Source organism: Abramis brama, assembly GCF_963993115.1.
Source record: "Abramis brama genome assembly, chromosome: 13".
NCBI lineage: Eukaryota > Metazoa > Chordata > Actinopteri > Cypriniformes > Leuciscidae > Abramis > Abramis brama.
Window position 1 is genome coordinate 19,445,515 of NC_139975.1, and position 21,735 is coordinate 19,467,249.

The 21,735-nt window shown below is 37.3% G+C and overlaps 3 protein-coding genes across 7 annotated transcripts; 1 reads left to right on the top strand and 2 right to left on the bottom strand.

Annotated features, from left to right (window-relative positions):
- Nucleotides 1-532: 532 nt before the first annotated feature.
- Nucleotides 533-8,138, bottom strand: phf6 (PHD finger protein 6). Of its 4 annotated transcripts, XR_014608743.1 has the most exons (12): nt 7,848-8,138; nt 5,705-5,865; nt 5,369-5,470; nt 5,143-5,276; nt 5,004-5,050; nt 4,753-4,916; nt 4,509-4,652; nt 2,835-2,939; nt 2,520-2,653; nt 1,244-1,373; nt 951-1,084; nt 533-800 (listed from the first exon to the last, which is right to left on the bottom strand). XR_014608743.1 is itself a non-coding variant. In XM_084133156.1 (11 exons), exons 2-10 carry the CDS (start codon nt 5,834-5,836, stop codon nt 1,244-1,246), a joined length of 1,092 nt encoding a protein of 363 aa, XP_083989282.1. In that variant the 5' UTR covers nt 5,837-5,865; nt 7,848-8,138; the 3' UTR covers nt 533-1,084. The 4 variants fall into 4 exon arrangements, 2 of the variants coding, with proteins under 2 accessions (XP_083989282.1, XP_083989283.1); XR_014608742.1 differs by lacking the exon at nt 2,835-2,939; XM_084133156.1 differs by having other exon boundaries at nt 533-1,084.
- Nucleotides 5,785-20,532, top strand: cab39l1 (calcium binding protein 39, like 1). Of its 2 annotated transcripts, none has more exons than XM_084133159.1 (9): nt 5,785-5,923; nt 14,176-14,345; nt 14,443-14,607; nt 14,738-14,856; nt 15,551-15,719; nt 16,689-16,748; nt 16,858-16,923; nt 17,433-17,576; nt 17,809-20,532. In XM_084133159.1, exons 2-9 carry the CDS (start codon nt 14,229-14,231, stop codon nt 17,998-18,000), a joined length of 1,032 nt encoding a protein of 343 aa, XP_083989285.1. In that variant the 5' UTR covers nt 5,785-5,923; nt 14,176-14,228; the 3' UTR covers nt 18,001-20,532. The 2 variants fall into 2 exon arrangements, with proteins under 2 accessions (XP_083989285.1, XP_083989284.1); XM_084133158.1 differs by lacking the exon at nt 5,785-5,923 and adding an exon at nt 12,712-12,994.
- On the bottom strand, nt 20,298-21,513 carry ccdc160 (coiled-coil domain containing 160; the record flags this gene model as incomplete). Its single annotated transcript, XM_084133160.1, has 1 exon — nt 20,298-21,513. The coding sequence occupies one exon, from the start codon at nt 21,511-21,513 to the stop codon at nt 20,587-20,589; it is 927 nt and encodes a 308-aa protein (XP_083989286.1). The 3' UTR covers nt 20,298-20,586.
- Between the last annotated feature and the right edge of the window lie 222 nt (nt 21,514-21,735).

The window sequence follows — 21,735 nt, forward strand, 5'->3', positions numbered from 1 at the left end:
CATAGATGATTTTTTTTATACTGTAAACAACTGTATTCCATCCCCTAAAACTACCCATCACAGAACACTTTATGCATTTTCACATTTTCAAAAAACATCACTTTGTATGATTTATAAGCTCTTTTCCTCAAGAGGACCAAAGAAAAAAAATGTCCCCACAAGGACAAGGTATTATCTTGGTGGACATTTAGTCTCCATAATGTAGGGTTTACCAGACCACACACAGACTGGAGTAATAAGTGTGACTACTGCATCCTGAAAAGAAATCCAACTCATTAAAGCACCTAAAACTAATTATTATAATATATTCTATATTTAGTATTAAATAAAAGTATAAACATTTAATTTTCAGGATTCATATTTCAACCTCCAAACAATATCTTCAAGTGTGCTTGAAAGCATCTGCCTTTCAGAAGGACTCTTATTTTGAATTGTTGCCACCAAATGGACAACAGAAAACACAAAGCATTTAGAGATGCATGTGGAATATATGCATATACAGAAAAAAGAAAGACCACCATGTGAGACGGAGTAAAGAAAAGTGCATGCTAGCCAATGTTCTTTAATCCAGACCTATACTATAAAGAAAACCACAGATATCCAATATTACTCATGAGTATAATACAGTAATAAAATATAATACATGTTGCAAGAGAGAAAAAAGAGGTAAAGACAGTTTCATGAAGGAGAATTACTTTGAAAGGCTTATTAAACGTCATGGTTTGGAGGAGATGCACTATAAACAGTCGACGGGGGCAGTCGTTTTCAGAGTGGGTCCAAAGAGTTTGCCAAAGAGGAAACTGGAGGTGCAAGCACAACAGATGACACTGTTCCAGCCATCCAATCATATGGTTTTAAGCATTAATATACCATGTTTAAATAAAACCTATCCAGCTAAGTTATGGTTTACACTGCAGTAACATATCGATATCATTTGATATTGAACTTACATTCTCAACGTCCATGAAATACTGTCAAAGAGACGAAAACTATTGTGAGCTGGCCCCTAGTTTCTAATTGAGCATTATACAAAAATATTTCTTTTATCCCCCATCGTATCACGTCTTCCATCTTCATTCGCCTCCTGAAAAAAGACAGTACTTCAATCTTCGTCATGTCCACCGATCACATGTTCTATGATTTTAAAATACTACATTGCCAGTCCTGAATAATTATCAAACACAAATTCTGTCATGACAGACTGAACAAATCACACTGTATCAAGAACATCAAAGAGGCTCACCTAGTTGCCATTAACCTGCGATGGAGGATCTGCTCTGTTGTCAATAGCAGCTTTCTCTCTACTGCGACTCTCCCTTTCTTCATCTTCCTCATCCCTTTCCTCATTTCCACTGTGATTCTTACAATAAAGCCTGGTGAAAACAACATGAAAGTTCTTGTTATACTGCAATACGAAAGCACACGTCATCACTGTAGGGCTGGGTGGTATATCGATATATTTTTAATAAATGATACAGACTGAGGCAATTCAGTTTATATATCGACATACAGTAGTTTGATATTAGGAGCGTATTGAAAAAATAAACATGAGACCAATCAGCAGTCTAGACATGCTTTATATCAAGGGGCATGTTAACACGTGTAGTTTAAATCGGCTGACAGATACCTGTGCTGTTTATTGCGTTTGAGATGTGGTGTTTTCCTCACTGCATAACTTACATTTCACAGGTATATTCTCCATCTGTAAACGTTAGAACGATTTTGCTGTCAGAAGGGGACTGGTGTTATGCAAGCAAGTCTCTGCTAAACTTCACAGACTTCAGTGAAATCACGCCGCCGCACGGAAGCGCCAAACAGATGGAGCGCAAGAATTCTGAATAATAAAATATTCGTTGTTGGACATTAAATGTGCCATATGTAGAATTTTAGACCTACAAGTGTATTTTTATGATAGCAGTACTGTAACGAAAGTGACTACTGTCATGGGGTAATCAAATGAAGGCTAATATAATTACTAAGCTCAGTTGAATGTGTGTTTCTCTTACCAGTTAACATTTAGTTTGTGCTTTTGATTTGATTTGCTTCTGCTTTAAAAAGCATTTTTTTTGTTTTAATATTTTAATGTTGTTACAATGTTAGAATGTATTGTGATTTAAACCCTTTTTGGCACATAATATATATAGCATAGCCTACATGGTTACATTTCACTAGATTTGTTTTCATAGCCTTCAATATGAATATTGTTTGTAGGACAACATTGGGTAGGATGTGAAACAGCATTTCTTAAAATAAATATAATTTTTCTTTTTAAACCCAAAAAGAAAAGAAAAAGTAGAAGATATAGTATATTGTAAATGGCCATTCAAATAAATTTCAAAAAAAAAAAAAAAATTGAATTTTTTTGTCCATATCACCCAGCCCTTGTTCACTGTCCTGATGGTTTCAGTGTGTATACAGAATGTAAGAACCATTTGGAACAAGAGTCAAATCTTATTATATTACCAGGCTATTTATATTTGTATAATAAGGAAAACAAGCAGTCAATAGTTAGAACATACTTGTAAATGCCTCTAGCCATATTCTCTATGTATTTGGCCTTGTCTTCCAGGCCACAGTGATAATGGTAGGTTTTCACGCAGGCTTTTATCTCACATCCAATGGTGGCTCCAAGCTGGGCACAAAGTGTGCATTTCTGAAATGACCAAAAATACATTAACTGACTTTGAATTAATATAATAACCAAATCATACCAAAAAAAAAAAAAAGATATATTTTCTACTGACCATGGTGTAAACCTATATTTAGTTCACATTCTTATCAGTCAGCAATATAGTTTAGTAATTCTATATTGAATTAAATTTAGAAAATTTCACCATTCTTTTTCCTCTTTTGATTTCCTGGATAACCGTTTTAATGTCAAAGTTCCCAAATTCAGCACGCGAGGTGGTAGTTAGCTGGACGGTACCCGAAGAAAAAAGCTGTGACAAAAACAGAGAAAATAAAAGACGTTTTAACGGAACAGGCTGAATCAAACTTTTCCAAACCTAAAATAAATCTAAAAATAACATGGAGTAAAATACTTTTTCAGTACTAAATATCTTGTATCAAAGATACATTTAAAAAAAAAAAAAAAAAAAGAAAAAAAAAAAAGGGTGTTGTTTAAAGGTTCCTAATTTGTTAAAGGTTAAAAGGTTCTAAAAAATGTTCTTATAATATACATTGCACATCCCTTCATTTGAGTCTGAAAATGGTTTGTTCGACCAGGGTGCAATAGTTTACTTATTTGATCATTTACTCATTTATTTAATTATTTACTTTGTTTTATTATTGCGGAAAAATTGTCATCTTTCTATCATATTGAAGAAATAAAGTCACGTCGCATTGAAATATTTCACCCAAAAGGCGAGCCCGTGAATATCACGCATGCAATTTGCATACATCGCACGAGAGTTATGCCGGTGAATGAGTCTAACCAGTCAATTTTTCCCTGAAAGCTGAAGTGAAAGAGAAACCGAGCTTTCAACATCTGATGCTGGACGTCGCATTAATTCTCTGACATGACGAGAGCTGAATCTACCTCAGTGCTGATAACGGTACATCAATTATCTTAATTTAGTGGCTGAATATTTTTAAGTCCATGTTTGAAGCTGCTTTTGATTTTCATCGATGACTAAATATTGTTCTGTGTTCGAACATAAAGACTGTTATTAGGCCTATATAATTTTAGTAATAATAATGTTATTAATAATAATTTGTATTGTTATTTGTGGCATTAAAATATTTGGTTACACTTTATTTTAAGGTGCCGTTGTTACACTGTAATTATACATTTAAGTAATAAGTAACTACATGTACTTACTAAAGGGTTAGGACTAGGGTTTGATTTGGTTTAGGGTTAGTTTCTAAATAATTTATAGTTATTACTATAGTAACTACATGTAACATATGTTACAATGACACTGTAAAATAAAGTGTTACCAAATATTTTGTTAATGTGCTATGGAAACAAAACAAAATGCTGATGAACAACGATGCCGTTTTCACTTTGGCTCAAACAACAACTGTATAAAAATGATGCGTCTCTTTTATAACAAGCACTCTTGAAAATTTGTGAACTTTCATTGAGGAGTCCTTAATCCTCATATGCGCGTGTCGGTTTCGCAGTATGGTTATGTGGTGATGTCGTTATGAAATTAGGGAATGAATTGTACGTCCTAATATTAATTTGATAATACTAGCCTGATAATAACAACAACTATATTACTACTACTATTAATAATATTAATTGAATACATTAATGGGAAAACCAGCCAATTATCACCTTGATATAGTCAAAGGCATTGGCAATATCTCTGACTATCGTCAATACACGATACTATCGACTATCGGCACAACCCTAGCAATAACTTTATTTGCTGTGCACTTTGCAGATCTTTTACATTCACAAACAGCTATATTACACACTGCATGAAAGGTAATATTCGAAAAAGCATAATAGGAGCAATTTAAATATGATCCATTGTTTTTCAGGACTGAAGAAGCCTCACCATGCATTTGTAGTGGGCAGCCACCTTCTTGGCATTGTCAGAGTGGAGCACACCCCGCGTCTCATTCTCCTCTTCACCGGCATGACAGAAGCCACAGCGAAGGCCTGAATCACTGGGGCTGCCTCTCAGAGGGGACCGGTCTCGCTGTGCCACACACAAGCACATGACAAATTAACACATGCCAACCACTGAACCCAAATAAATTGGGTTATTAAGAAGAAAAAAAGTAGATAAGGTGGCTTACATGTGAGGAGCTCTCTGTATCATCATTGCCTTGTGACGAGGTGGATCGAGTGTCATCTGACTGTCCGCGCGACACACCTCTGATTCTGCTTTTCTCGAAACGCCCCCTTCCCCTGCTCCTCGGTGGAGATGAATCCGAGTCATTGGCTGGAACTTCCTGTTCATCTGGAATAAGAGCAAATCGATGATAAACGCAATAGCCCACAAGCAGGTTAGTGCCCAACATTAAAGGACGTAGAGACAACTAGTTACCATCACTGCCATCTTGAGAGGCATCTCTGTGTTTGCGACAGTAAACACTAATTTTCGGGAAAAAAGAAAAGAAAAAAAAACTCACATAGTTATAAAACATATGCAGTTCTGCGATAAGCAGCATCGTCAATATGCTTACAGGTAGATGCCTTGAGAGGGATTCTCCTTGGTCTGTGCCTTGTCCCATAGAGCGCAATAATAGTGATACGTCCGCCTACATGTCTTTACATCACAGCCGATGGTCGCCCCGGGCCGATGACAGGAAGTGCACATCTGAACAGGAAATCAGCAGGTGAGATAGAAAAGCTGTATGTTTGCTCTCTATTTTCAGCCTAAAGGGACAACTGAATTTTGTGAGAGCTTACTAGTTTATTTCCTCTTTTTATCTCCTTCTTCACATCTTCAACAGAAAAGCCTCCAATGTTTTCACTCTCCGAGTGAGATGTGACCAATGCCGATGAGAAAAGCTGAGTAAAACAATCACAAGTCAAATGTTAGACATGCAATGTGTCAAAATATATACTTTTCATATTTATTTGTATATATAACAATGTCATAGTCACAACACATGTGATTGCTCAATATTCATATTCTCTGAGATCAGTTTTATGAAACTAGGCAAATAAATGTATGAATAAGAGCTGTTTTCATCCCTTTTTACAAATATAGAAGAAAGCTAAGCTAGTGGACAGCTAACATACCATGCACTTGTGGTGAGCTGCCACCCTGTGGTTCTCTGACACCAGTAACTGTCCACACTCTTTATCTCGGTTGGTTCTACAGAAGGCACATTTTCGAAGACGTGCGGAAGCTCCTTTTCTCTGTCCTGACATGATCAGTTTTCACACACTCCACCTCTCCTCTGTTTTGAAGACAAAAACAAAAACAAAAAGACATTGCAATTGCCCTGCAGTGTACAGGTAGGAAGAGCAAAGATCATTTTTGTGGTTTAGATCTGAAGAAATAACTTTCTACGCTTTGTGCAAGTATATAGAGCAACAGATGGTTAAATGCATGTTTGGTTGTTTGTTTTTTTGGTTATTTTTGAAACTCCTACATCTGTTATTGAATCACTCTCTATATGAGAGAAAAATATAGTTTAGACAGATGGTTGTAGTTAGTTTGCTTATGCAACTCAGTTATTAAACTAATTTGTTTGCTTTGAAATTTCCCCAAAAAGGAAATACATGACCCGCATGACTTAAACTTCCCCCAAATGTCTTTATTGCAACAGTCTAGTATGAAAATGTTTGATGGATAATATAAAAAGGTATATTGCTAATATTCTCACAAATAATCATTTAAATATTACATCTACATAAAAAAAAAACACTTATAGAAGAAATAAACAGAATCACAGTTTTCCAAAATCTTTTCAATTTAGAACTTTAAATAGAAAGTATAAAAGAAAAAAAATTACACACAAAACGTATTTTTTAAGACAATTTAACACATTTAGCAAAATGTATATAATTGTTTCATTCTGCGTTCTACAGAAATTACTACTAAAAAAATCACTACTAAACAAAACAAAAATCTGTTTTAAAAGTGAATATCAAAGCTCACATTAATAAATTTTCATATTATTGGAAATATAAAACAAAATGATGTCTATATAATGCTACGGTTAAAATTGTGTTAAATAAATGTATGTTTATATACATGAAGACATAGTTGCCTTTATATTTTAGGAGGGGGTCCCCTCGCAATGGGGATAATTGTATTTGGGGGTCCAAAAAGTTTGAAACCCCCTTATTTAACTACTTAAAACCCGATGAACTGAGATCTTACTACAAGTATGGTGTATTAGACTGTATGGTTTAAGTACATATGTCAACAAGTTTATCCCTTGTGGAAAACATATCTCTCTATGACGGAAAAACGGACAAACCGTGCGAGCATACGACACACAAAACCTGTTAATACAACCTTGTGGTGACTACACCATTTTATTGGCATTACAATAATGTAGGAAAAGTACATGGGTGGCGTATTCGAAACACTGCATTGCCAATAGGCAGCTCTGACCGAGTTCACAAAACAGCCCCAGCGCGAGACGGCTAACTCATCAGTTTCACCCAAAACTGAAAAATATCGAGATTTCGCTGGTACGATTATCTATCCATCATTCGTATCGTGTTTTGAGATGGATGGCGTGTTGTTCAGAGTCGCGATGGCTTTACCCGCCTTCGCACAACAGAGAAGCTCATCCGCTGCCATGATAGCCGAGAAGCTGCTCTCGCGCTGCAACATAAACAGCAGCAACGCAACACCGCGCGACACTCTGTATCCACAGAACAGCTGATACAACCTGCCCAAAGTCTCAACGAACCCCTCTAAAACACACAAGGAACAACACGGCGGCATCCCTCACACCGTTTTCACAAATAAGGGAGGAGGAGGATATACAGGCCCACGACAAAGCTCTTGTTTCGCTTTTAACAAAACTCTTTTACTTTCCAGTGAATATGAACTAATATAAGACTGAGTCAAATCTGGGGTCCACCTCAAATTATACAAAGATGTGTATATCTGTATAAGTGTAGCCCATTAAGGCCCACATCATACCGTGGCTAAAACAATACTGATGAGGAAAAACTGTGAGCAGATATTTTAATCTGAACTTCTGGGGTGAATGGAAGCCATAATTTGTTTTTTATAATACATTGTTCGCTTCGGGATCAATTTGCCCGCTTCACATGGGGAGACCCGCCATACGAAAGGTATTTACATATCGCAGCAAAAAGACGAAGCTAGTTCCGACAATTGTTCCACTCACCCCATTGCTTTCCTGACTGTAAACTGTACATTGCAGTGTCTTAGTGACATATCGTGAGCTCTTACCGCTGCTGTGTTGAATGGGGACAGATTTATAGTGGCTGCGAGCGCGTGTTCTCGCTCTTCCTCTCGCTGAGCTTTGAGTGCTTCTGCTTGCAAGTTCTGCCTCTCACCATTGCGAGGCGTTCAAGTGACGTCGCGCACTGCAAAAAGCATGTTTGTCCGACATTGAAGGCATACGCGCACGCCCCTTACGTAGCCTACTGTGGTCACCGTCAAGATAGTCTCAGCCTCAGACGTCACGCCCACGGAACGTTGGCTAAACGTCTGATGCATATGGTACACTTAACTGGAAACACTTCAGGAATGTCGAAGTCGTCATCTGATTGGTTGAATTTTATCGGATTTCCGGGGGGCGCGAGTGTCGCGTTTATTTTCGGTCCGCCTGGAAACAAAGCGCAGACGTGTAATTGCGTTTCCTACTGATTTACTCGGTGTTTTGATCAGATGTGGTAATGCAGACGCAATTGTTGTTATACGTGCACAAACAGATCAATGACTTACTGCTTGTTTTCTTCTCCTTCTTTGATTTTCTATGCTGACTGACTTGTTGCAGTCTATGGTTGCACGCCGATCTGTTGTTGTGGGGACATTTCCACGCAACGAAACGTGACACTGAACGAAACGAACTGTAATTGGTTGTTTGACATGTCGGTCAAACGGCCTTATGGGCGGGCCTTGGCCAAAGAAAGCTGCTATGAATTCCAGACCTTCAGCCGTCAGTCTGAAGGTCTGGCTACGCGAGACTACCGTCAAGATAGCTTGAGGAATAGGCCTAGACGAGCAAATATACAGATGAGTTGCATAATGGACTGACAAAATGCGGATGGCGTGTGGATAACATTTTTATAAAATGTAAGTATTTACACAGAAATATTAAGCATGAAATATTAACCCAATATTTACCCAAATATGATCATCCCTGTGTACATTTATAATGCGTCCTTCTTTTACGAACATCCAATTTACACACAGAAAATAATAATATTAGCCTATTAATCTAAAATTAGTATCAGTTAGCCTACATGTAGTAATGTATTGTTATATGTATTATTTATTTTTTGTTTATTTACTTAATTCGAATCAAATTTGTATATTAATTATTTATTTTATTTATTTTAATCTAGTTTAGGCCCGGTTTCACAGACAGGGCTTAGATTAAGACAGGATCAGGCCTTAGTTTAATTAGGACATTTAAGTATAGCTTTTATAAACTTTTATGTGCATCTTGAGACAAAACAATGGCACTTACAATTTTAAAGATATTTAAGTTGCTTTCTTTTAAAACAGATCAAACACGTATTTTAGTCTAGGACTAGCTTAAGCCTTCTCTGTAAAACCAGGGGTATATCGAATAGATGAATAACTAAATAATTTTTATTTTAATCACAATTTTTTATTTAGATTCAATTTTCTTCTTTACTCATTTATTTGAATACTATTATTATTATTTCGTTTTTACAGTTTTTCTCTAGCCTTTTCCACGGAGCCTCTGTCATTCCCTTGCGGGTCCCCGGACTCTAGTTTGAAAACCCCTGGATTGGGACACATTTTTCCATTGAGATAACTGGGAAAAAGTGTCCCAATCAACCTGAATTCACCCTATATATAATTAAATATTTATGTGCATATTTACCAAATGTTGGGCCAAATGTATAAATGTAGACCATACTACATTTCTAGTATAAAAAAAAAAAGTGCTCAGTCACATATCCATCTTTTTGAGGCCCATGCGCACCACAGATACCTTTATCCTTTTGGTAAATCATTTTTCTTCACACACTCCACATTCCCTTGCATAATTAGTGGTATTATTTTGTACATATTTGGTAGATCTTGTCTATTGTGTACATACATTATTTATTTGTCTAGTTTTATGTGTGTATATATAACCCCATTTCCAGAAAAGTTGGAATATTTTGTAATGTGTAATAAAATCAAGAATCTGTGAGTCTCTTCAACATGTATTTAACTGAAAAAAAGTACAAAGAAAAGATTTCCAATGTTTTCACTGACCAAATTCTGAAAACCAATTCTGATTTTGGTGGCTGCAACACACACACACACACACACACACACACACACACACACACACACACACACACACACACACACACACACACACACACACACACACACACACACACACAAAGTGAAAAGATAATAGAATATCCATGTTAAATCATTTTGAAACAGTCCACAATAAGCAGGTGAATTGGTAATAGGTGAGGGTATTATGATTTGGTAAAGGAGCATTTCAGTCTTTGCAAGCAAAGATGTGTCCTGTCTCACCATTTTGTGCCAAATTTCATGAAAGAGTTGTCAGTCAAACCATTCAGAAATCACATTTCTCCATGCAAGATTGCAAAGAATTTAGGTCTTTCACCATCTACATAACATTGTGAAAAGAATCAGGGAATCCAGAGAAATCTCAGTTTGTGTAGGTCATGCTACTGTGCTAAATACAGCCACATGGGATCAGGAGTACTTTGGAAAACCATTGTCACTTAACACAGTCTGGAATGCAACTCAAATCTCAGTTAAGCAAGGAGAAATACATCAATTCTATGCAGAGATGCAGGCGAGCTCATCTCAGATGGTCTAAAAGAAAGTGGAAATGTGTGCTGTCACAATGAGCCCATGCACGTTTCAGCAAGTTTTTTGGGAAAAACAGAAAAACTGACCAGACTTTCATCAGACAGGTGCAAAAGCAAACATCTGTCAATGTATTTGGGTGCATCAGTGCAAACGGCATGGGTGACTTGCATAATGTGTGAAAGTAACACTGCATGACGTTGAGGTGGGATAATAATAGAGACATACACTGCCATCAAGATTACATTTTTCCTGGGAAGCAAAACAATGCCAGGCCTCATTCTGCACATGCTAAAACAGAGTGGTTTCGTAGACACTTTACACCATGTGCTTGACTGCATGCCTGCAGTACATATCGATCTCTTATTGAAAATATGGCCCATCATGAAAAGGAGAATCAGACAACAATGACCACAGACTGTTGAGCATCTTGGATTGGGCAGAAAATTCCACTTGCAAAACTGCAATAAAATGTATCCTCAGTTCCCAAACGATTAAAAAGTGCAATTCAAAGGAAAGGTGATGTGACACAGTGGTAAACATGGCTCTGTCCCAACTTTTTTGGAGTGTGTTGCAGCCATCAAAATCAAAATTTGTTTGTATTTACAAAAAGTTGGACAATTAAGTTGGTCAGTGAAAACATTGGAAATATTTTCTTTGTACTTTTGACAGTTAAATAAAGGTTTAAGAGAATTAACAAATCACAGGTTATTGATTTAATTGCATTTAAAAAATCCAAACTTTTCGGAAATGGGGTTGTAGGCTATAACTTGTATTACGTTATTGTCCGTTATATAACGTTCTGTATTTTAAGCGCGCGCTGGAGTTTCTTTGTCATCAGCCACATATGGTCAAGCTTTTTAAAGTTGGGTGGCACTGTTTTTATTGAATAGTAGCTAGGAATGATCATTCTGGAAATAATTCCGACATCATTCCTCCATGTCGCTATAGTTGTGGTGAGGTCATCTCTATTGTTATAACGATAATTAAAATGTTATAGTTATTGTCGTTGGTGTGACAAGCATTAAAACATGAACAGAACTTTTGAGATGTTGCTGATGATGTATACTCACGTGAAATGAACATATCACGACCAGCTTTGTCATGCAACTGACAGCTACTACTACGTACTAGGCCTACTATCACTACTATGTTTGCTTTATAAAGCACTTTCATGGAAAGCTTGTTTTTGGCATGGAATTAAAAAAAGAAAGAATTTTCCTCAGAATTGTGAGATATAAATTCACAGTTACCCTTTTTATTTTTTTTTATTGCGTGGCAGAAACAAGCTTCCATACTTCCATTCCAAACAAACCAAACACTAAAACAATAACAAAATATAACAGACACAACATGAAAATGAGTGTGTGTTTGTGTGTGTGTGTGTGTGTGTGTGTGTGTGTGTGATCCATCAGTCCAAACAGAATGACCACGGGTACAAGCAAGAGTGACTTGCCTAAAAATTACGAAGCATGTATTTTGGGATGCTAAAGTTATATAAAATATCAAAATAGTAGTCAGGGGCCCTAGTGGTCAGCTTGTGTAACAACGGCACCGGTGTTTAGCTAAGTATTCTCTTTTCGCATTAGGCTTCGGAGCCCTCCCAACACTGGCCTGGTTTCTTGTTTCGAAACAAATGATTATGGTGGGATGTCATGAACCCATGGACCAGTGTCTTTATAGGAGTTTTACCTGATCTTGGATCAATTTAATACATTTGTAAACATTTAATGACACATATGTATACGAAAAAGGAAGATTTGCATTTTAAAGTCTCTTATTGGATATCACATATCATAAACACACTTCATTTAATAGTATTAGTTTTTAGTTTTGTATGCATTTAATTGATTACACCTTCAATAAAACATTTGCAATTGATTTGTAAAAGGCGTTTTTATGCAATTTGTGCATAAAATGAGTTTTCGCTGCATTTGCACTGTTCTGGCCAGCAGGGGTCACCAGCGTGTTGCGTTTCGAGACAATGATTCATCATATTCATCACTTGGTTCACTTGATTCGAAGTTTCGAAAAGATTCGTTTCTCCCATCACAACCTGGGCTGCATTTCTCAAAAAGCATCGTGAGCTAAGTTGATCGTAGAAACCATTGGTGGCAGTAGTTCTACGGTCTACTTAGGCTTACGATGCTTTCGAGAAACGCAGCCCTGGTCCATAATCCAGTTCTGCTTTCAGTGGTTTTGTTGCCTCACTCAGTTCATCTTCATTCAGTTCGGTTTCTGGTCAGGGTGTGCGCCTCCGTCTCGTGTTCTGATTGGTCAGAGTTGGCGTCAATTAATAAGGGGGCGTACTTCGAAAACTCTCTTCTTCAACTTCCCTGGTAAAGTAAAGCGGCAGAAGTGTACGAGCAACAAACCACTCCTAAATTATTCGCAGTTACTAACTCAATAGTTATCTCCTTTTGGGGAGATAAATATTTAGTTCGTTATAGTTTGAACTGGATTTACAGTTCTATATCTAGCTGCGAACAGCTCGATCTAACGATTCTTCTCGTCTCGTTGTTTGGATTTTAAAGTGGACGTTTTGAGTGGTGAACGCGGTGAGTGTCTGCCTTCCTTCCACCTCCTGCTAACACACATCCACTTAGCCTGACGTGTTGTTTTCTCTCTCTCTCTCTCTACATCGCACTTTAAGTACACATTTTTTAAATTCATTTTTATGTTGATTTGTTGTTTTCAAATTAGTTTCTCGATCATTTTTGTTCTGTTCACGATAAAGGATCAGCTTATAATGTTCGCGACTTGACCAACTGTCAAAAATGTCATTGAAAAGTTGAAAGGCTCAGCTCTAACTGCGTCTAACAGGAAATTTAGAGGAACCGTGTGAATAAAACCCACTCTGACAAATTACATCGATGGAAAAGGTTGCTAAAGAAGTTATCTAAGTGGTTAGTTTCCTGGTTTGGGTTATTTTTCGTGCTCATTTGGCCATGCTTGAAAGAAGTCGGTTAGCAGCGAGCTAACTTACATGGCTAACGTTAACGTTACATGTCCAGCCTGCTGAAAGATTGAAAAGAAGTGGATTTTATTTCTCCCCGTGTTACAGATATTTGTTTTTATGGGTACCTGATAAGGCTGTATAGGGTGGCACACTAACAGTAAAGTGACTGTGATGAGTAATATTGAGTTCCTGAGAAGTGTTGATCGATAAGTGCTGGGTGGCGGTTAACGTTAGCTTAGCTCATCGGGGTATTAGCTGTTTTTCAAGTTGAACAAATTGCCTAGTTGCTCATAGAAGTGACTCGTTTAGTACATGTTTTCCTCTTTTGTGTCATGCTTTCACATGTGATGAAATCTTTTTTTGTACTTGTAAGTGTTAAGCAAGTTTAGAAGGCGTTTCATAACATGTTTGGTTTATTACTTGCGCAATAATAATAAATAAACAGTCATAAGGCTTATAGTCTGCAAATAATATTAGTGTAATGCAAATTAATCCACAATACATGTTGTTTTTAGTATGTCAGAGCACTCTTGACAGAGACTGTCCTCTTAACGTGTTTTTATTGTTGTGTTAGCAGTAATAACAGTACAGGCAGTTTCCATTGCATGTTTAAACTCTGAAGTGTATAAACGAAATGGTTAAAATGATTATTTTGGCTGCTTTGAAAATGCCTGTCTTTTCAGGGTTGTCCTTTTAACCATTATAATGACTCATATTTTTAGTTTATTCTTTACTCATTGTTAATTTTGTTCACTTTTTTTTGTTTCGTTTAATTTAAAGGTGAAACTTTTCTGTTTGTCCTTCGAAGTCCAACACGCATCCCAGCTAAAACCATGCCATTCCCCTTCGGGAAGTCTCAGAAGAGCCCTGCAGAGATTGTGAAGAGTCTGAAGGAGAATGTGGCATACTTGGAGAAGCTGGAATCATCTGAAAGCAAGAAATGTGAAAAGGTCACTCCTTTTTTTGTTTTGTTAAAATCTCAATGCAAATGTTTCGGCAGACCGTGGTCTGTGACTGAGTCAGAAAAACTCACTGTTTTTCCTGTAGGTTGCGGAGGAAGTATCAAAAAATCTTGCATCGTTGAAAGAGGTGCTGTCTGGCACCGGAGACAAGGAGCCTCAGACTGAGGCAGTGGCCCAACTAGCTCAAGAGCTCTACAACACCAACCTCCTCATTTCACTCATAGCAAATCTACAGAGAATTGATTTTGAGGTGCATATCATTCCATTTGAAATGTTTGGATTACAACTACTTCCATCCTGCTGGAAGATATATTGCTCTGTGCACTAACCACACTTTTGCTGTTTGCTCTCTTTGATTCATAATACGTTGTTCACCAAAGGGAAAGAAGGATGTGGTGCATCTGTTTAGCAACATTGTACGTCGGCAGATTGGCGCTCGCACCCCGACTGTGGAGTACATCTCTTCCCACTCTCAGATCCTCTTTATGCTGCTGAAAGGGTGAGTTTCCAGACCCCAGGGCAGAGTCATGGATCAACACTTTCGGAAGCCATTGATTAGCCTGGCTTTTCCGTTTGATGTTATGGGAGTCTGTGGTTGTATGGTTATTTTAGGACCATCATTTTCCCATATCCTGTCCACGTGGCTGAGCTGCCAATGAGGGTTTAGCTTTCACAGTACAAACATATCTAGTTATTGACACTGTAGTGACTTTTTTGAGAGGGGTTATTCTGGGTAATGTTTTATACAGCAGTGGCCAAAATGTGTTTTTTTTTTTAATGACCCTACAATCCATCAATTTTTTATATATTTTATATATTGTCAAAATGAATGAGCAAGCTACAGGTTTTATTTTACCATGCAAAAACAAAATGCTTAGAGAAACAAAGTTCATAGGAAAAAAATCTTACAATGACTAAAACATAATCAGTTATTATATTATTATTTCTTTAGTTCTCTCTTGTTTTTGCATGTGCTTATAATTTCTTTGTATGACAGTCTGGACAAAAATTGTCCGCACAACTATGCAATATGCTTAACAAATTGTTCTTTAACAAATTGTTTATAATATTTGAATAAATGGTGTCAATTTTCCTAGACCAGACATCCCCTTTGTCCTCTAATGTAAATGCATACAAACAAGTGTGGGTCTTGCATGTTAACAATTTTTAAAAAATCTGACTTTTGAAAGCAGCTATGAAACCCCAGAAGTGGCCCTTAACTGTGGCATGATGCTGAGGGAATGTCTGCGTCATGAACCTCTGGCCCGAATCCTTCTGTTCTCGGAGGATTTCTTCTGCTTCTTTCGCTATGTGGAGCTGTCTACCTTCGACATTGCCTCTGATGCTTTTGCCTCTTTTAAGGTATGACATGTACACAAAGCATCATCCATTCTGTGGGTTTTTCACTTGTAAACTTTGTCTTTGTCTTAAGAGCATGAAAAATGCTACAATACACAAAAAAAAAAATAGCAGAAAAGTGATAATTTATCGCTTAACCATCATTTAGTGATGTCATAAAAATGATTCAAAAAAGTTTTTCCAATTAAAATAAATAAAACCATAAAAAAATGCACATCACACCTGAAAGTTACTGGTAGGTTTGTAAACATTATCTATTATGAAGTGAAAAAAAATTAAAAATCTTGCACACTGACATTTCTTGCAATAACAAACTATGATAACACTTTATTTTACAGTGTCTTTGTTACGTGTTACATGTACTTATCATAGTAATAACAGTAAATTATGCATAATTACATTCTAATAGCCCTCAACCAAATCCTAATCCTACCCTAACCCTATAGTAAGTACATGTAGTTACTTAACATTATACACAGTACTTAAAAATATAATTACACTAACAATGACACCCCAAACTATTTCTCGCAATGTTTTTGACACAAGCCACTGTAGTATTTTGTCTTTTTTTCCCCTTTAACTTGGAGGGTTAGATGACTGAACCTAAAGTAAAAGTTCTGTCATCATTTGCTCACCCACATGTCATTCTTAACACATTCCCATTTTTGTCAATCCATTGAACATCTATGTGATCAATATGTTCATGCTTCAAAAAGTACATAAAGTGATGGTAAAAGTAATCCATAATAATCAAGCGGTTTAATCCAAGTCTTCTGAAGAGACACAATCGCTTTATATGATGAACAGATTTACTTTATGCTTTTATTCATATATAAACATTGATCAACAATAAAGCACATAAAATATGTTAAACAGAAGCTTAAAGGTGCATGCCTGAATTTGTATGACAGAATGTTCTTCTTTTTTTTTTTACATGACATAAGTGTATTTACCTTAAGACTTTGTTTTTAGGATCTCCTGACAAGACACAAGATCATGTGTGCAGATTTCTTGGAGACAAATTATGACAGAGTGAGTAATTCTTGTTACTCAATATTTCATGTGCCAGTGCTTTTGTATATAAGTGATTTTAGCTGCTCTACTACATGGAGAAATATTATGATAAATCATTTGTTTTCAGGTGTTCACGGAGTATGAAAAGCTGCTGCATTCTGAGAACTATGTCACCAAGCGCCAGTCTCTGAAGGTGAGAGTAAACCACTATTTTCACAGAGTTGCTTTCAATTATTTAAGGCTGTAATGGTATTCCAACCCTTGAGGCAGAGAATGAAAATTCTGTCATCATTTACTCACCCTCAAGTTGTTTCAAACCTGTAAGAATTTATTTATTCTGCTGAACACAAAAGACATTTTGAAGAATGTTGGTAACCAGACAGTTGATGGACCCCATTGACTTCCATAGTATTTTGTTTTTTTCCTACTATGGAAGTCAATGGGGTATATCAACTGTCTGGTTTTCAACATTCTTACATTCATATTCTTCTTTTGTGTTCAGCAGAAGAAATAAATTCTTACAGCTTAAGTTGCTTGGATGAAAGAATGTTAGTTGAAGCTCTTGGCTTACATTGAAATTTCATTCATGGCAAACCTTATTTGGTTTCACAAAAGCAGCAATATGTTTGGTGGTTTTGCTTTATTCTTACCATTTGTTGTTGCGCTTAAGTGTGTTATTACTGACTATCTAATGATATCCAGCTTTTGGGAGAACTACTACTGGACAGACACAACTTCACAGTCATGACCAAATACATCAGTCGAGCTGAGAACCTAAAGCTGATGATGAACATGTTGAGAGACAACAGCCGCAACATTCAATTTGAAGCCTTCCATGTCTTTAAGGTATGTGTTTAAATGCACAGCATTTCATGCAACTTTAATATATTTGAGTTTGGCACTTTGCTTGTCTGCTTTTCCCTCCGTCTACTCCAATTACTTTCCGCACTCAACAGCTGACCGGTCTCCTGTCCCAGTTCTGCCCTGCCTTTTTGAATGTAAACCGGTCAGGGTCAGTTACTAGGGACCGCATGAATGGAGATTCAGTGACTTTTACGGGTTTCTTGTGTCCTCTCAGGTGTTTGTGGCCAACCCCAATAAGACACAGCCTGTGCTGGACATCCTCATCAAGAATCAGTCCAAGTTGGTGGAGTTCCTGAGCCACTTTCAAACGGACCGTTCAGAAGACGAGCAGTTCTGCGATGAGAAGAACTATCTCATTAAGCAGATCCGGGACATCAAACGGCCTGCACCTGCAGAGGAGTCCTAATGGAAAACGTGGAGTGTAGAAATGGGGCGCTCGCCTAGTGATGTGGTTTGATTATGTGGGTGAGAATTGGATGGGAGGGACAGCTAAATAAGTCAAAGAAAGAAATCACTTGGACTAAATATATGTACATCTAACTTCTGAAACAGGTGGAGAAATGCTGGCAGAAAGTGCAAACACATGTCTGTCCCTTTAGTTGGGGCGAGCAGGGTTTCTGCTGCGGGAGGAGCAAGTAGAACCCAAGCACTCCATTTAAACCTATATATATATTTTAGCACTGCCCTAAGACAAAAGGAAGTACAATTGATTTACCTTCAGGCGGTAAATCTTAGATTTAAAAAGTATCCAAATTCATGTGAATGAGAAGTATACAGTATCTAAAGCCTGCTCATGGCTTTTTAACATTTTTAAAAGTTAGAACAAGTATATTGGTACAAGGCATGGCTCTGCATATTTGCACTAAATCTGGTAGCTTTGCTCCAGGTTGGCCATTAGTGCCAGTTCATACTCTTAGCACAAGACAACCAAATATTGTAAAACGGTAGGTCATAAATACAGGACATTATGAGGCCTTATTTAAGTTCACAAACACATTCTCACATTTAAACTAGTTAAGGGACGTTAAAGCATTTAAAAAGCCAGAAAATGTCATGTGGTCAAGCGAAACCTTTATCTTTGAAAAAACAGCTGTGGAGTTTAGTGGTCATGTTGGATGCTGCACTCAATTTCCATTTTAACTGGGTGCCTTATTTAAATAGCTTGGTCATTCTGGGTCTTCTATTACATTTATATTTATCTATAACATTGGATTTGTAGTATTATTCTGCTTTTGCTTGGGTTAACACATTAGGAGGACTAGTTTTATTTAAACTGCTTTAAAATGATTTAAAAAACCATACTCCTTAATATAAGTTTTCTCAGTCTAGATTAAAAAAAATGCAATGAATTCAGGGTTCATAGACTTCAGTGAAGGTGAAATACATGGTACACAATTACAGTGCAAGACATGATAACTTCCACACACACTGTAACATTGAAAGGATGTGAAATGCTAGAGCTGGGGCATGTCATGTCATTCCTCATACTGCATTTTGATGGACAGCTTAGACAAGCCAATTAAAAGCCTTTAAAAGATGGATTCAATAGGAAAGACCATTTAACACAGTTCTTCGTGTCCTGCACTGTCAAACTTTAATGAGCCAAAGCTGTGGTAACACGGTATATCTTACGATGCCTGACTAGACTTAGAATTGGGTTCTCCTTTCAGTATCTCTTGGAAGTTTTAGATGAAATGCAGAACAGGATTCTACTGAAAGGTTCCACCATTAGTCTTTATACCTTAAGTTGAATATATTTTATGTACTCTATTTGCACAAGTTCCTTTTCTCATATACCTCAGATTTTAAATTCCTAAGTGCTGTTTCCCCCCCGCTTTGCTTCAATAGAATGTTTCTGGTATCAGGTTTATTTCATTGACATGCATTTGGTGTCATGAACTAGCATTGGTTAATCTTTGTTAATGTAAAAAAAAAATAATATATATTTCAATACAGTTGCATAAATTAACATTAGTTTATACATAAATAATGAACAATGGCATATTTATTAATAATTAACATTAACCTAGATGAATAAAAAACTGTTCATGATACCTAATGCACTAAGTAACAAATCACAATTTGTTGTCAAGTGTTTCTGTTGTTATTATGGATGTGGGGCAGTAGCTTGAATTATGCAAGCTAAAATAAGACTTTACAACACCAAAGTTGTGGTCTTTGTAATGCTGAAAAGGACCTACAAGGGAAACAGTTTAATTTTTTGCAGTTTGCTAATGGGTACATGGACTGTCCCGAGTGTGAGGAGAGCACTCGCCGTGCTTGTGTAAATGAGCCACACTCTAAAAGGTTTTTAATGGATCGATCTAAATGTCAATGTGTTCTTGTGCTTTGACATCAGTTCAGTCAGCTCTTCGGCAGACACAAATGATTTGAAAGTATAACTTGTGTGTGTAGATTTGTGCTTTATTGTAAGTATTTAGGGGGTAAAGGGGAAAAACCTTCTGAGCTGCCTTTCTTGCTCTTATAAACTGCACCATGTGTAAAATCACTTGTCATTTGATACCAAAAAGTACAAGAATGGGTGTTTGGCCAAATGTGATTATTCCGCTGACAGGGTTTTAAAGGAGGTTTTTGTCTTTTAAGCTCATTTAAGCTTTAAGCTTTGAGCCTTCAGATTCTCCATGCAGTGATACTGATCTCTGACAAAGAGTTTAAAAGTAATATGTGAAATATTTGGTAAGTGTGTATATATATATATATATATATATATATATACACACACATACACATACACATACACACGCCTTTATTATTTGCAGTTTGACTGATAAATGTTTGCTATGCTTTTCACTCATTTTTCACACATTTGAGTTTTGTTTCCACTGTGGGAGAGGATTATATATGTACATAAAGTTTTATTTAAAAAAAAAAAGCAAATGTGGAGGCATATTGAAAATAAAAGAAACCGTGGCACTTATTGTGTGGTAACATTAGTTTTTTTTTTTTACATTTTAAATATTACTGCAACTAATTATTGGCTGCTGAAGTGTCTGCGTAGGAGCTCGAGGGCCGTGCGGCTCCGTGCGTGACTCTCTCTCTCAGCATGCAGGTCAGCGCGGGTCTGCTCCACCTCCCTCTGAAGCCTCAGGAGCACAGCCTCATCTTCTATCCGAGCTGCTTTTTTCAGCCTGTCTCCTTCAGACTTCCATTGCGCTTGCACTCTTTCCAGTTCCCACATGAGGTTGGAGCGCTCCTGTGTGATCTGCTGCATGTCCTCTTTTGCTTTTCTCAGGGTTGTCCTCCACATGTCTGCCTCTACTTCCTTTTCCCTGACCTGTATAGTCAGCTTATGTAACTGAGCATTAATTTTTTGGCTCTCAGACTTAAGATCATTTATCACGAGGGCCTGACGTGTAGCCGTTTTTTTGGAAAGGCTTAACTGCTCCTCAAGCTTCTCCACCAGGCCTTGAAGCTTCATCCTTTGCTCATGTTCTGTCTTAAGCTGCTCCTCTGTACAACTGAGCTGTTGCCTTAGTGTCCATCTGTCCTTCTCCACTTCTACAAACCCAGCCCGTAGTTTGCTGATGTCCCTCTCGTTCCAAATGCACACCTGTCCCGCAGTCTCACTCTGGTCAGTAGGATTTTCAGAGTCTGCTCCATTTACAGGCTGCTCATGCCTAATAATTCTCTTCGCCACGGTCTCCTTTAGCAGTCGCTCAGCATGCTGAACCTCTTTCAGAGCTCTCAGGTAGATCTGCCTTCTGTGGCTCATGGGTTTATCAATGTCTGTAGAGGGGGTGGATGGTGATTTTGTTGAGCTGTTGCATCGTTCATTCGTGTTGGTCTGGTTATCAAGCAAGTTTTGGAAAGAGAAACGAGGAGGGAACAGTTTCTCCACCCAGTGATGGCCATCTCTGGAGCTGGACTCATGTTCAGGGTTTTGATCAGTGATTTCCATGGTCCTCGTATAGTTTGAACTATATTACAATGATCTAAAAAAAACAAAAAAAAACCTCAAGGAACACAGCGTGCTATAAGGGCATTCATCGCCCTCTCCTTTCATCAGTTATTAATAAAATGGCTGGATGCTTGGTCGTTCAAAACCAAATCTCTCGTCAACCCCGTTATAGCGGTTTTTTTTTTATTTATTTATTTTTTACTATCTGGCATTGATGAAACG